This window comes from Rattus norvegicus, chromosome 10, assembly GCF_036323735.1.
Source record: "Rattus norvegicus strain BN/NHsdMcwi chromosome 10, GRCr8, whole genome shotgun sequence".
Classification (NCBI taxonomy): domain Eukaryota; kingdom Metazoa; phylum Chordata; class Mammalia; order Rodentia; family Muridae; genus Rattus; species Rattus norvegicus.
The window spans coordinates 54,606,936-54,619,375 of NC_086028.1; the positions used below are offsets into that span (position 1 = coordinate 54,606,936).

General features: G+C 48.2%; 3 protein-coding genes across 7 annotated transcripts in view; 1 reads left to right on the forward strand and 2 right to left on the reverse strand.

The window, feature by feature from the left end:
* The window catches only part of Naa38 (N(alpha)-acetyltransferase 38, NatC auxiliary subunit), a 29,412-nt gene extending 18,632 nt beyond the window's left edge, over positions 1-10,780 (forward strand). Inside the window, exons 4-6 of one of the 3 annotated variants that reach the window (XM_039085444.2) lie at positions 9,810-10,068; positions 10,274-10,460; positions 10,620-10,777. In XM_039085444.2, the coding sequence (XP_038941372.1) occupies positions 9,988-10,068; positions 10,274-10,460; positions 10,620-10,732 (381 nt within the window). In that variant the 5' untranslated portion in view covers positions 9,810-9,987 and the 3' untranslated portion in view covers positions 10,733-10,777. Of the gene's footprint in view, positions 1-9,702; positions 10,069-10,273; positions 10,461-10,619 lie in introns of those variants that run through there. The other 2 variants (XM_063268637.1, NM_001105794.2) reach the window with 2 other exon arrangements.
* Positions 5,295-9,440, reverse strand: Cyb5d1 (cytochrome b5 domain containing 1). Of its 2 annotated transcripts, none has more exons than NM_001191890.2 (4): positions 9,229-9,440; positions 9,067-9,143; positions 8,721-8,939; positions 5,295-8,142 (listed from the first exon to the last, which is right to left on the reverse strand). In NM_001191890.2, exons 1-4 carry the CDS (start codon positions 9,386-9,388, stop codon positions 7,912-7,914), a joined length of 687 nt encoding a protein of 228 aa, NP_001178819.1. In that variant the 5' UTR covers positions 9,389-9,440; the 3' UTR covers positions 5,295-7,911. The 2 variants fall into 2 exon arrangements, with proteins under 2 accessions (NP_001178819.1, XP_063125584.1); XM_063269514.1 differs by having other exon boundaries at positions 8,796-8,939; positions 9,229-9,388.
* Positions 10,619-12,374, reverse strand: Tmem88 (transmembrane protein 88). Of its 2 annotated transcripts, none has more exons than NM_001128155.1 (2): positions 12,095-12,314; positions 10,619-11,965 (listed from the first exon to the last, which is right to left on the reverse strand). In NM_001128155.1, the coding sequence occupies exons 1-2, from the start codon at positions 12,302-12,304 to the stop codon at positions 11,696-11,698; spliced, it is 480 nt and encodes a 159-aa protein (NP_001121627.1). In that variant the 5' UTR covers positions 12,305-12,314; the 3' UTR covers positions 10,619-11,695. The 2 variants fall into 2 exon arrangements, with proteins under 2 accessions (NP_001121627.1, XP_063125695.1); XM_063269625.1 differs by having other exon boundaries at positions 11,339-11,950; positions 12,095-12,374.
* Positions 12,375-12,440: the final 66 nt, after the last annotated feature.

Sequence of the window (12,440 nt, forward strand, 5' to 3'; positions counted from 1 at the left end):
CTTCTGGTATGTCTGAGAAGAGCAATAGTATACTCACATACATGAAATAAACATTTAAAAAAAAAAAAAAAGCTGCTGTGGTCCTGGTGTCTGTTGCACCAATAGACACCCTAACTGAGACAGCACTATCTCATAGCCTCCATGTCCTCTGCTCGTGATTTCCTTGAGACAGGTCTCCTGTACTCAGGCCGACTTAGAGCTCAGGACTTCCTCATCCTCCTGCCTCCACAAGTTCCTCAAGTGTTCTGAGTTCCACATGTTCTTACAGTGTCATGTAGACAGCTCTCTGGACAGAAAGATAAGGTCTTCTCCCCTCCCCTTGAATATGAAGATGTGTGGTCCATCTTCACCCTGGTTCTTTGGAGCCTCATTTGCTCTTAGAACCCAGCTCCGACACAGTGAGGAAGCCCAAGCTCACCTGTGTGGACCCATATGAAAAAGAAACAGGTCCTCCAGGGCTGGGGTGTAGCTCAGTAGAAGAGCATTTGTCTAGGATGTTGGGGGTACTAGAGCACAGTCCCCCAGCACTGAGTACAAATGTTAAGAGAATGGATCCTCCAGCTTCCAGAAATGTAGCCCGGTTCATGCATTTGGATACAGTAATGAGCTACAGTACCTAACTCAGCCTGGACCGCAGCCGCATCACAAAATGACGATGGTGCTGGTTGTTAAGGTCTCCATCTAAGGGTCCTCGCTGACAGCAACAGGGAAGTGGACTGGCATCCTGTGTATACTGTGCAGTGTGGGGTTGGGGGCACGATGCAGGGTTTAGTGGATGGACTAGTTCTGTCTTGCTTCAAGGCCCAGCTCTGCCAGATGGTTAGTTTATGGCCTTTGACAAGGTACTTAACGTCAGTGCTTCGATGTCCTTTCATCAGTTTAAATTAAAAACGTAGACAGGTATGTTGGTGCATGCTTTTAACCCTAGCACTTGAGAGGCAAAGCAGGTAAATCGCTGAGGCTACCCTGACCTTCACAGTTCCAGGCCGGTCAGGACTATACAGTGATATTCTTTCTCAAAAACCAAGCAAAACTGTTGTACTTACCTTTGAAGTCTATTGAGAGCATAGTGTGATTAATTATAGAGAGAACTGAGTAAGTAGATTTGCTCTCACCCATGTATATATAGCATAACTTAGTTCTGTCTCCAGTGGTTATTCTGGGCCTAGTGGTTCACACCTATAGTCCCTTTGGAGGGATGGGGGAGGGGTCAAGCCCTGCCTCAGTTGCACAATAAGCTCAGGGCCAGGCTCTGTCTCAAACAAACAAAGCAAAACCCAAACAGAACTATGCGTGATCTTCTCTGTGTTGGTGCCAGGGCAGGGTAGACACGTGCTGCCAAGCCTGGGACCTGTGGTGATTCCCAGTACCCACAGTATACAATGAGAACCCCTGCCACTTCAGGTTGTCCTCAGTCCTACCCATGTGTGCCGTTACGTGTGCAAACCATGCTTATACCTAGACCCTGTACACATAGAAGTGTGATATAATTTTTAAAATGATAAATGATCTTTGTTCCTTACTTGCCCCACAAGAGCATAAACCCCACTAAAGCATGATGGTTTTCCACTCGTTATGACCCAAATACCTGGAACCAGACAGAGTGCAAGTTAACTTTTTGTTAATGGACATTTCATGCTGCTGATAAATAGATTTCGCTGGTTCCTATCCAGTGTCTGTTCTGTTTGGGATATCAGAAGATCCTGACCCAGATTCCTTTGAGCCCGTGTGCCATACTGTAAATCATTTCCTATCAATAAAACCTAGTCAATGGCTGGGCTAGGTGACTCATGACTCTAACTCCAACATCCATAATTGAGAAGGTCTTTGTGAGTCAAGGCCACCCTGGCCTACATAAGACTTCCAGGCAATCATAGTAAAGCCCAGAGCCACATAGTAAAACCCTGTCTCAAAAAACCAAGAAAAAGAAAAACAAAACAGTAACAACAAAAACTCAAACTAAAGGCCTGCTAGAAATGTTAAAATGTTTTTGCCTTCTTGATGTAGGCAAAATGTTGATGGCTATGAGGATTAAAAAGGGAAAGAGATGATCTAGTAGAATCACAGTTTCACTAGCTTCAGACCTCTGGTTATGTGGATACATTTAAATCTTGGAGGTTAACTCCAGTAGCCAGCTTTGTTACATGCAGCCAAGTACTGTGGTGCGTTAGGGATCAATCTACCCTTTTAGGCTAAGTCTAAATATGTCATCTCCCCTGCTGCCAGTGTAAGGGTTAGGACAGTTCACCAGTGCACCTCTCACTTCCTGTCAGATTGTCAATTGAGGAGTAGGACTTGGCTAGGAAGGAACACTTTGCTCTTGGGTTCACACAGACTTAAAAGTGGGAGTTGTGTGGTAACTTCACGCTGCTTAAATTGTTCCCAATTTATATGTGTGAATACTTTGCATGCATGTATGCGCACCACTGTGTGCCTCATACCCTCAAAGGCCAGAAGACTGCCTCAAGTCCCCCGGAACTAGCGTTATGGATGGTTGTGAACTACCATGCAGGTCCTAGGAATTGAACCCTGGTCTTCTGCGAGAGCAACAAGTGCCCTGAACTCGGAACCATCTCTTCATCCTAATAATGTTCGTTCCTGAAATAAACATTCATTTGTTAAAATCCTGTGTCAGGCACTGTACTGGGGACACAGGGATGATTTAAGTGGACAGCTGAGTTGCCACTGAGCAGTAGTTCTCTGAGGGCACTAGATGGCACGGCCCTGGGCCAGGACGACACATGGTTGTAGCAGTCTTTACCTCACCAGTCTTTTCCCTATCCCTCAGTCATTCACACAGGAGCCTTGCTTTACAGTGTTTCCTATGTGCCTGGAGTACCCGTGCCCTGTATTTTGCATATCTGTTTGATCTCTGAATTGAGGACCGTTGATTGGGTCCCTTCGGTTTCAGACACTGCTTTCTCACTCTCGCTGCTGACCTGTCATAAACTGGCTGTTCTCCTAGTAACAGCACAACTGTGTGCACTCCACTAATTCACCTCTGGATCTGGATGCAGCAGCCTTGTCAGATGTCATGACTGGGGGTTATATAGTCTCCAGCCTATATGAGCTCGAAACATTTGAGCCTCAGCTACAAGGCACAACCAGATCAAAAAACTCTGGGATAGCTGTAAATACTCCAGACTAGTCATTAACTCCAGGGATTAAAAATGAGGAATTCCTGCTGTGGGAACACAACAGATGGGATATGGGTTGATACAGACCATCAAGATGGTGCCAGGCCCCCTGTTTGTGACTTTTCAGGCTTTTAAAGTTTTGTAACTTATGTATGAGTGAGACTGCTACTGTAGGCAGGGGAATCTCCTGGAAATGATCTTTCTTCAGAATAGTGCAAATGCACACACACACACACACACACACACACACAGGCATATATATATATCTATATCTATATATATATATAGATATAGATATATAGATATATAGAAATTTCCAAGTTGTCCAGGTTACTTGCCACGAGGGAGAGCCTTTTTCTGATTGGTATTCTACCTGTAAGGAATGTGTGCTTATTCCCTAGTGAAGTGTGTCACCACCAGTTTGCAGAAAACTGCCATTTGGATTCTTTGAAGCTCCCGTGGTTTACTGAGGACAAGCACTCCTAACCTTCCACTCTTTACCCTTCTCCTTCGAGTACACACAAAACAGCTACCCCAGTAGGACTTATCCCTATGCCCATGTTCTCTGCTTCCTGGATCTCAGCTTGAAACACGAGGCACATATTCCTCATGTCAAATATCCAGTTTTGGAACAAGACCAGCGCCTACTGGAAGGCCGCATAACCAAATAAGCAACGGGTATTAATAAACCAGTAGGACATCTTGTTCCTCATCTGTCTACCCCTCCTGCCCTTCAACGGTCCCCCCCACTCATTCACGTACCAGCTTTGGTTTTCAGGGTACCTCTAGCACCTTAAAAACAGCTCTCCAGGTGTCCTGGTGTTTCTGTCGTTTTAACACAGCTACAGTTAGAAGTGGAGTTAGGAAGAGGGGTGTCAGTTACGAAGATGCCATAGAAGGGGTGACTGGGAATGGTGTCACCCCTGAACCAGCGGTTAACAAGCCATGAGGAGCAAGCAAGCTGGTAAGCAACTCCTCCATGGCCTCTGCTTCAGGTCCTGCCCTGGCTTCCCTTCATGATAGATTACAACTGCGCACTTAAAAACTCTTTCCTCGGGGTTGGGGATTTAGCTCAGTGGTAGAGCGCTTGCCTAGGAAGCGCAAGGCCCTGGGTTCGGTCCCCAGCTCCGAAAAAAAAAAAAACTCTTTCCTCCCCGGGTTGCTTTTGACCATAAGACACTGGGCATGGTGGTACATGCCTGCAGTCCCAGGATCCAGGAGGCTGAGGCAGAAGGATGGGGAGTTTGATGTCAGCTTGGATTACATAGTGCAGCTGTCTCAGAACCTGCCTACACCAGTACTTCAGCCTATCCAGTCATGCTACCCCACACTGGAGCCTGAAGCTGCAGCTTGGAAGATGCACTCTCCTGGGAGGATTAAAGGGAACACAATATATAATATCCTCTTCTCATTCCCGAAGTACACCTCAGGTCATACACACCCACCCCTCCAACAATGCCTTCCTATTCAGCCACATCCCGAGCTGTACACACAACCACACTCCACGTCCACACCATTTATCCCATACAATAAATGACCTTTTTTTTTGAGATTTAAAAAACAATGTGCACAGGAGTCAGATTCCTTAAAAGCAGTTACAGATGTTGTTAGCTACCTACCATGTGGGCGCTAGAAATTGAATCCGAGTCCTCTGGAAAAGCAGTCAATGTTATTAATTGTGGTGCCATCTCCCTAGCCCCATATGTGACTTCTTAAAGTATGTATTTATGGAAAGATATCAAAGTCAGGCATAAACTTTATGCTAATAGAGTGCTAGCCATGCAGGTTTTCTCCCTACTTCCCTCCTCTGATTTCCCCTCTGTGGTCCCTTCAGGTCTAACTTCTTTGACATTGGTGTCACAGCTCTCCTGACTCTTTAGTCATTAGAGCCACCTGGTGGCCACAGAGGAAATCACAAGCGGATTACCCACAACTGTCTCTGGTGCCAGAGACTGCAGGGTGATTTTGAGTCTGGCTCTGTGGAAGGAAAGACACACACACACACACACACACACACACACACACACACACACACACACACACACACCTGTGAGTAGAGACCACAGAATAGAACCAGGCGTGCTACTGTCTCTTAGTCCCACCTTCCCTTTAAGACACATGAGCCCACTGGTTATTGTATAGACAGATTCCTTGATATCCAGGTTCCTTCAGTCATATTTATTGAGCAGCAGCTATGTGCCCGGCAATGGAAATACAGAAAAGAGTGAGTTTCTGCCCTCGTGAGCTTACAATCTAGCAGCCAGCCAGCCATTTTCACCCATTCTACATAGTTTTAAAGTAATAATAAAACATAGAAAAATGCATACTGCTGAGAAGTGGGCCAAAAAAGACAAAGGAAAAAAAAACGGGGGCTGGAGAGATGGCTCAGTGGTTAAGAGCACCGACTGCTCTTCCAGACTGGGTCCTGAGTTCAATTCCCAGCAACCACATGGTGGCTCACAACCATCTGTAATGGATCCAATTCTCTCTTCTGGTGTGTCTGAAGACAGTGATAGTGTACTCATATAAAATAAATAAAACTTTAAAACAACGGATACTTAGGATAATCAGGGTGCAAAGTAGAAGGGTATGGTGCACTGAGAACAGTTTCTGTGTTAACTAAGGGAAGAAGAGACCTCATGGCTTGCAGGACAAGGACAACTGTGAGGGGTTGCCATGGGCAAAGAAGGCAGAGCCTGATTTATGCAAGGCTTTATTTAGAGCTTTATTCCAAAAGCATGAAAAACCTACTGAAGATCTGAGGCAGAAAGTAAGATATTTAGGTTTGTGAAGGCAGAGGCAGAAATTGGACGTCAGCTGGTTTCCCAACAGTCTGAGACAAAGATGGTTATTACATTAGACAAAAGAACAGATTCCAAAGATTCTTAGATATAAAATTGATGAGTGCTTGGGCTTATAGGGAAAGGAGTGTGTGTTTCTAACAAGAAGTTGTGAACAGGCAAGTGATCTCTGAGTTCTGGGCCAGCCAGGGCTACACAATGAAGCCCCAGGCAATCTACAACCAGTGGGGTGTTCTGGAAAAGAGAGAAACCTGGGCAGAACGAGACACCCTGGAACATTCCCAGCAGAAGTCATAGGAGGAACTGCTTTGGCTCTCAAATAGTTTAAGACTTAGAAGAACAAATAAGAATAAACATTGATCATGTCCAAGCTGACTGAACATCACGATTATTGATTCAGACAATGTATGGACTCTTAGGCCGCATGGGACTAAGTGAAAGTCTTCAGCACCAGTAGACTAAGAAATAGCTGAAATCAGGAGTTTGACCTTTGCTCATGCTTCCCACAGTGGCAGTGCAGCCCAGCCAGTGTCTCGTGGAGGCCACCCGCGGCTGGGAAGATGCAGGCTCCTTGACTCATATTGGCTGCCCCTGCTGCAGGCTCACTTATCAGTTACTATGTTGTCGGTTTTGAGGCAGGGTTCCTGGAACTTGTTTTGTAGACCAGGCTAGCATGGAACTCATGAGATCCACCTGTCTCTGCCTCCCCAGTGCTGGGATTAAAACCACCATGCCTGGCTCAATTTATCAGTTATCCTTAATTCCCCTCCTCTGTTAGAGACAAAGGGAACCAGATGTAGCCAGTCATTATGGGAGTTGTCTGCCTCTCATAGCTCCCCTCTTTCTGACCCCAATAAACTTCTTTTAGGGTCACCATTTGACAAACAACTCTGTCTTCCTTGATGTCTGTAAGTGGCAAGGCCTACTGGAAAAAGAAGGCGCCCCCTATTGGGTCCTCACTACAATGTCTTGATCTACAGACCTTTCTCCATTCTGGTTTTGCCTGGAGTCAGTAAATATCTATATTGTTGCCTCCCCACTCCCCACCCCCAACAATCAGAAATCTTGTTATGATAGCAACAAGGAAGTAGCCTCAGTAGCAGTGCTTGGCTGAAATTTAGCCTTCCCTGCCTCTGTCCCCAGAGTACTCTTTTAATTAACTCCCTGCAAACACAGAAAATATTGAGTACACAATAGACTCACATTTCCCCATCATGCAGCAAGCCTTGGACAAGCTCACATCCCAAATACACGGTTTGAAAAAAAAAATGGTAGCATTAGGCAAAGCTACTGAAAATGTTCCTTTACACTAAAAACAGCCTGACTTCCAGAGCAGGGCACGTTTGTGCACTGTGGCTCTACCACAAACGTGCACTTGTGCTACTAAACCTTTGTAAATTCCTAAGGGAGCATCTGTGAAATGGCACTAATGTAGTCACCCTATAGGACAGCTGTACTTAGCAGCGTAAAACTCCAGCATATTTCCAATCCTAAACTAAATGCATTCACTTTTCCCAGGGCACCAACTAGTAAACACCTTTAGAAAGGAAGTCAACCAACCATCTATGACTGGTGATACTAATTTCCAAATCCTGTCTTTGTAAATCCCACCTTCCTACTAACATCTCATTCTCCCTTTTACCAAAAACGATCTTCCATCCCTTCATCCCTTTGTGTCTTTCTCTTACGACTACAAAAGTTCTGTCTGAGCCTTATCTCCTCCCATTCCTGAGCCTCTAGGTCTCTTTCTGTTCTGAGGATTCTCTCCTAAGACCCCTCTAATGCTCTTTGAGCAAATCATCCATGAGCAAAGGAGCCAGGGATAAGGCCCTTACATGTCAGAAAGGCACATGGACCACAGGCTGAGCCCCAGCAGGGAACAGAGGTGTAGGCCCAGGCCCCACAGACCCACACCTCGATTCCTCAAGGACAGAAAGAGGCAAACTCAAACATCTACATGCACATCTCCTTTCCTAGAGCTCTGTGAGGTCATCATTGAAGTAGAGTAGTATTGCGGGTGTGTGAAGTGTACCATCCATGTTAAGGAAGTCAAACTCTTCTTCTTCATCCCGGATCCCATTTTCTTCCAGGGTTTGATCCATGTTCAAATTCTTCCCATCATATTTCCATGTATAGCTGGCAGCATGTGCATTATAGGGGAGATAGCGGTGTAGGATTTCCCACATTGAATCCAGAGCCCCCACCTAAAGAACACAGAAGTATCCACCTCTAGAATTCTGCATGGAACACACACACACACACACACACACACACACACACACACATACACACACCCCAAGGGCCAGAAGGGTCCTTACACCTAGATCTTTCAGGATTTGCTCTAAAGAAACTGGGAAGAAAAATAGAAGAGAATCTGTTACAAGAATTGACCGAGCTTGAATCAGATTGCCTCCATTAGCAGATAGCACCCATCAGGCATCCCATAGTCCTAAAGAAGTAAAGTTGAAGTCACAGCATCCTATAAAGACACCAGAGTCTATCACTTCTAACAAACGGGTCAAGAGAGTCAAAGCCTGCCTCTCGTTTACAATGGGTCCATAGCAGCATATAAGCCCTTTCCAGGACCACCATCGCTAAGATGCTGGCCTAGATCTATGAAGGAGACTGTGGTAGCTGTTAATACAAACATACTTCTAAAATTTCCAACTCTGGGTACCAGGGTCATCTGCTTTCCTCTGTCGTGTTAAATGGAGGGAAGAAGATGTGGCTCCCAGAAGTGATTTCTGGTTCATCTAATATGTCTCCAGGCACCAGATCTCACCTCCAGTGTGTGCTCCTGTGATGTAAGAGTGTTAATAATACGGATGTTCCGGGTCTGGGCAGACAGCCGTCCCACCTGGTAATTTAGCCCCTTCCACCAGGGTATTCCGAAATCATTGGCCCAGTCTGAACGGGGCAGAGGAGGCGGGATATGCACGAAGCGGCCTCGCGGGGTGCGATATCTCACGCAACCAGTCAGTGGATCTATGTGCTTGCGAATCTTCAAAAGCAAGGGTTTGGAGAGAAGGACGGGAGCAATCAGTATTTCGAATTCCAGTTATTCCCCGCCATCCCTCCCCTGCTCTCCAGGGCCGCTTCCACCAACCCCACACTCCAACAGAACTTACGTCTTTGGTCTTTGGATCAAACCAGTGACTAATGTCCTGGCCTGCAACCTCCAGGATGGGTTTCAACAGTAGGTCCCCTAAAAAGGAACAGAGGCCGTCAAAGGCCGGCCACCCAAGTGCCAGAACCAGCTCTCCAGCCTTTTCCTAGCGTGTGTTCTTTACCTTTGAATTCCTGTACAAGTGGTGTTAGATTGTAAACAAATCCCAGATAAGACACCCATAGGTCTTCGGGCTGGTTGTGTTCCGCTACTTCTGACGGCGTGAAATAACGACGCTTAAAACAACCAAAGTCTGGCCCCGCCACTAGGCCCCGGCGCGGCATGGCTCCTGTTCTATAAGAGACACAGGCTCCCTCAGCTACTTTCTCGCTCCTCAGCAATCTCACAACTATCAGGATCAAGAACTACCTGGAGTGCGTTTATCGCTGACATGGAAACCATTGTCCTTTTCCGGCCACCGTCCACTCTAGTTAAATATACGTAAGCAGGGCGGGGCTTGGGCTGCGCCTGTTCACCGGAAACATTCTGGATTCCGGCATCGAGCATGATGTTGTTGCATTCATTCTTAGAAAATATGAAGACGATCCGTCTCATAACGGACTGTAGGCTAGATGAGTTAGGGGCAACAGAAAGTACTGAAGAGGAGACTAGAGTAGAAGATTGTTTAAGTCACCAAATCTCCAGGCGTTTCTAAAAGCTGTTTTAAGAAATTTCAGGTAAAGTTCTCGCGATATTTTTTTATAGTCTAGTCGGCATCTAGGAACCTGGCATGAAACAAAATCTCGCGAGATCTCTGCAGTGGCGGAACCGGAGATGAGGAATTGTGATCTCACGAAAGAGCTTGGGAGCACTCGCGAGATCTGACGCGCCGACCCCAAAACGCTCTTAGGAAGTTTAAGGCCCAAAGGAGGTCCCAGGGCCAATGGCCGGAGCTGGGCCGACCATGCTACTACGAGAGGAGAATGGCTGTTGCAGTCGGCGTCAGAGCAGCTCCAGCGCCGGGGTTAGCGTGGGCTCGGGTTCTGGAGGAGCAGTCGGGCAGCAACACCGGGTGGGAAGGGGAAGGGGAAGGGGGTGGCGAGGATGGAAAAGGAACTGCAGTTCCCGGCAGCCCATGAGCTTCGGGCAGCGCCGCGCGGGCAGCTGGGAACTGTAGTTCTACGGGCGTGCTGCCGACCCTGGGCGTCTGGGTGCTTGTCCTGCCCTAGCAGGACTCTGATGGGGAACAGGAGGACTCGCCTGCAGCGCGTGCCCGGCAGCAGCTAGAGGCATTGCTCAACAAGACCATGCGTATTCGTATGACAGACGGAAGGACACTAGTCGGCTGCTTCCTGTGCACCGATCGTGACTGTAATGTCATCCTGGGCTCTGCGCAAGAATTCCTCAAGCCTTCTGGTCAGTGCACAGGGAATACACACCTACTTCCTCGGGAATGCGGCGGAAATTCACCACTAGGCATATCCTCTTGCAGGCCTTACTGCACCCCTTGTTTTCCGGGGCGAGACTGATGTTTGCCTGCCATTCTGATTCTCTGACTCTTTTTTTTTTTTCCAGATTCATTTTCTGCGGGGGAACCCCGTGTGCTGGGTCTCGCCATGGTACCAGGACACCACATCGTTTCTATTGAAGTCCAAAGGGAGAGTCTGTCGGGGGGCCCGTATCTCTGACCACGATTGCACTTCTCTTTGAGACCATTAAACCCTATGACCAAAGTGGCCCGTGTCTGTGTGTAGGTCCAATGTCAGGGTAGGGTTAGCACCCTACCCTTAGAGGTTCATCTGAGCCCAGGAGCTTCCTCAACCTGCCCCTTCAACCTAATGCTCAGGAATACCAAACCCTCCCTCAAGTTATGAGCTTAAGGCAACAGGGCCTAGGGTGGGCCCCTCCATCTTCCCTCCCACGCTGCTGCTTCAGATTGTAGCGGGAAGGGGAGTCATCCTGCTCCGGAAGACCCATTGTTTCACACCCCGGCCTGGCAACACTTAGTTCCTTTAAGCTGGGGTCAGAGAACGGGCTCGGGTCCCCAAGGGGAGTTGAGTAGGCAGCCGAAACAAGGCCCTCTCTGCACTATAAATGGGGAAGTGACTTTGGGGTCAGGGCCAGTGAACTCTGGGGTCTGACCAGGAAGAACGGACTAATGCGATAAGGAAAAGGCAGGATGCTGAATGATGTTCTCTGGTTTGCTCATTTGTAGTCTTGAGGATCTGTTTCCTACTCCTGAGCCCTGGGCAGGGGCAATTGGATATGTGCCACCCCTATATTCACAGAGCGCATTCATTTTATAAATTTTTTATTATTTGTGGTGGTTTCTTCTCAAGTCCTGTCCCTCAGTCCTGTAAATTCTGGAGGAGCTGCACCAGAAGGAAGGCACACATTCCAGCTCTCCTATTTACACTAGGGAAGGGGAAGATGTGCAGGGTCCAGCCCAAACATTCAGGAACCAAATGTGAGTCTTTGAGACATGGAAATTTTCGCCAGCATTGTGTCCACATTCTGTTGTTCCATCAAAGAGATGCTAGTATTTGACTGAGGCAGCGGTGAGGAGCAGGGTTGGGCAGTACACCCTGGGCTTGCTTCAAGTCCTTGAGAGACCAGGAGGGCAATGGACAGGGTTCTTGACTCTAAGCACCTCAGACCCAGACCTTTCCCGGTGTGGGAACAGACCGGGGACTTGATGAGACTGGGATTTGCTTCGGCTGTGGGATGCGCCGGCGCCTGTAGAGGGCTCGGCTGTAGGGCACAAGGCAGTCGGCCAGGCGGAGGCGCAGGCAGAGGCGGCGGTAGGTAGCCAGGGCAAGCACAAGCAAAGGTACGAGCAGTAGGAATCCAATGACCAACAGGGTGGTGAAGCCTGGGTCCCGCAGATGCGCGGTGCAAGGGGGTGCCTGAGAACGCAGAAACTGTGCGGATAAGAGACATCAGAATGGGCCACACTGTGCCTAGAAGAGTAGAACCCAAGTGGGAATGTTGTGGCTCAAAGACCACCCGCCCACACACCACTCACGCTTATCGCTTGGGCACATGCTTACCTGGGAGTGGCAGAGAAAGCCGAAGCCTAACATGGTGACAGCAGGTAGCAAGATGGTCCCCAGCACCAGCGCCAACAAGAGGAGATTGAAAACAGCCACCAGCAGATTCTGAGCCGTTACTAGCACTGCACAGGCCCAGCAATCTAGGGGATCCCGGGGCTCTGGGGCGCCAGCGAGACCGGGACGCTGGGCTGCGGGGACCTCCGCCATGGCCTAGTTGGTTCCCGCCCCACACGGCTGCAGTCCTTATAGCCCTCTTTCCTGCCCCTCCCCCGGGGCAGTCTCTCCCCACCCCGCCCCCCACTACCTTATCCTGGAATGCAACTCTAGGATTAGGCATCCTCAT

Bases quoted from the DNA above. Each gene is read 5' to 3' on its own strand.
- Cyb5d1 (NM_001191890.2), bottom strand. From the start codon at position 9,388: ATGCCGCGCCGGGGCCTAGTGGCGGGGCCAGACTTTGGTTGTTTTAAG. The intron at 8,940-9,066 runs GTAAGTTCTGTT...TTGCTTTTGAAG, and splicing joins TTGATCCAAAGACCAAAGAC to ATTCGCAAGCACATAGATCC. The intron at 8,143-8,720 runs GTGAGATCTGGT...TGTGTTCTTTAG, and splicing joins CACAGGAGCACACACTGGAG to GTGGGGGCTCTGGATTCAAT.
- Tmem88 (NM_001128155.1), bottom strand. From the start codon at position 12,304: ATGGCGGAGGTCCCCGCAGCCCAGCGTCCCGGTCTCGCTGGCGCCCCA. The intron at 11,966-12,094 runs GTAAGCATGTGC...TTATCCGCACAG, and splicing joins GCTTTCTCTGCCACTCCCAG to TTTCTGCGTTCTCAGGCACC.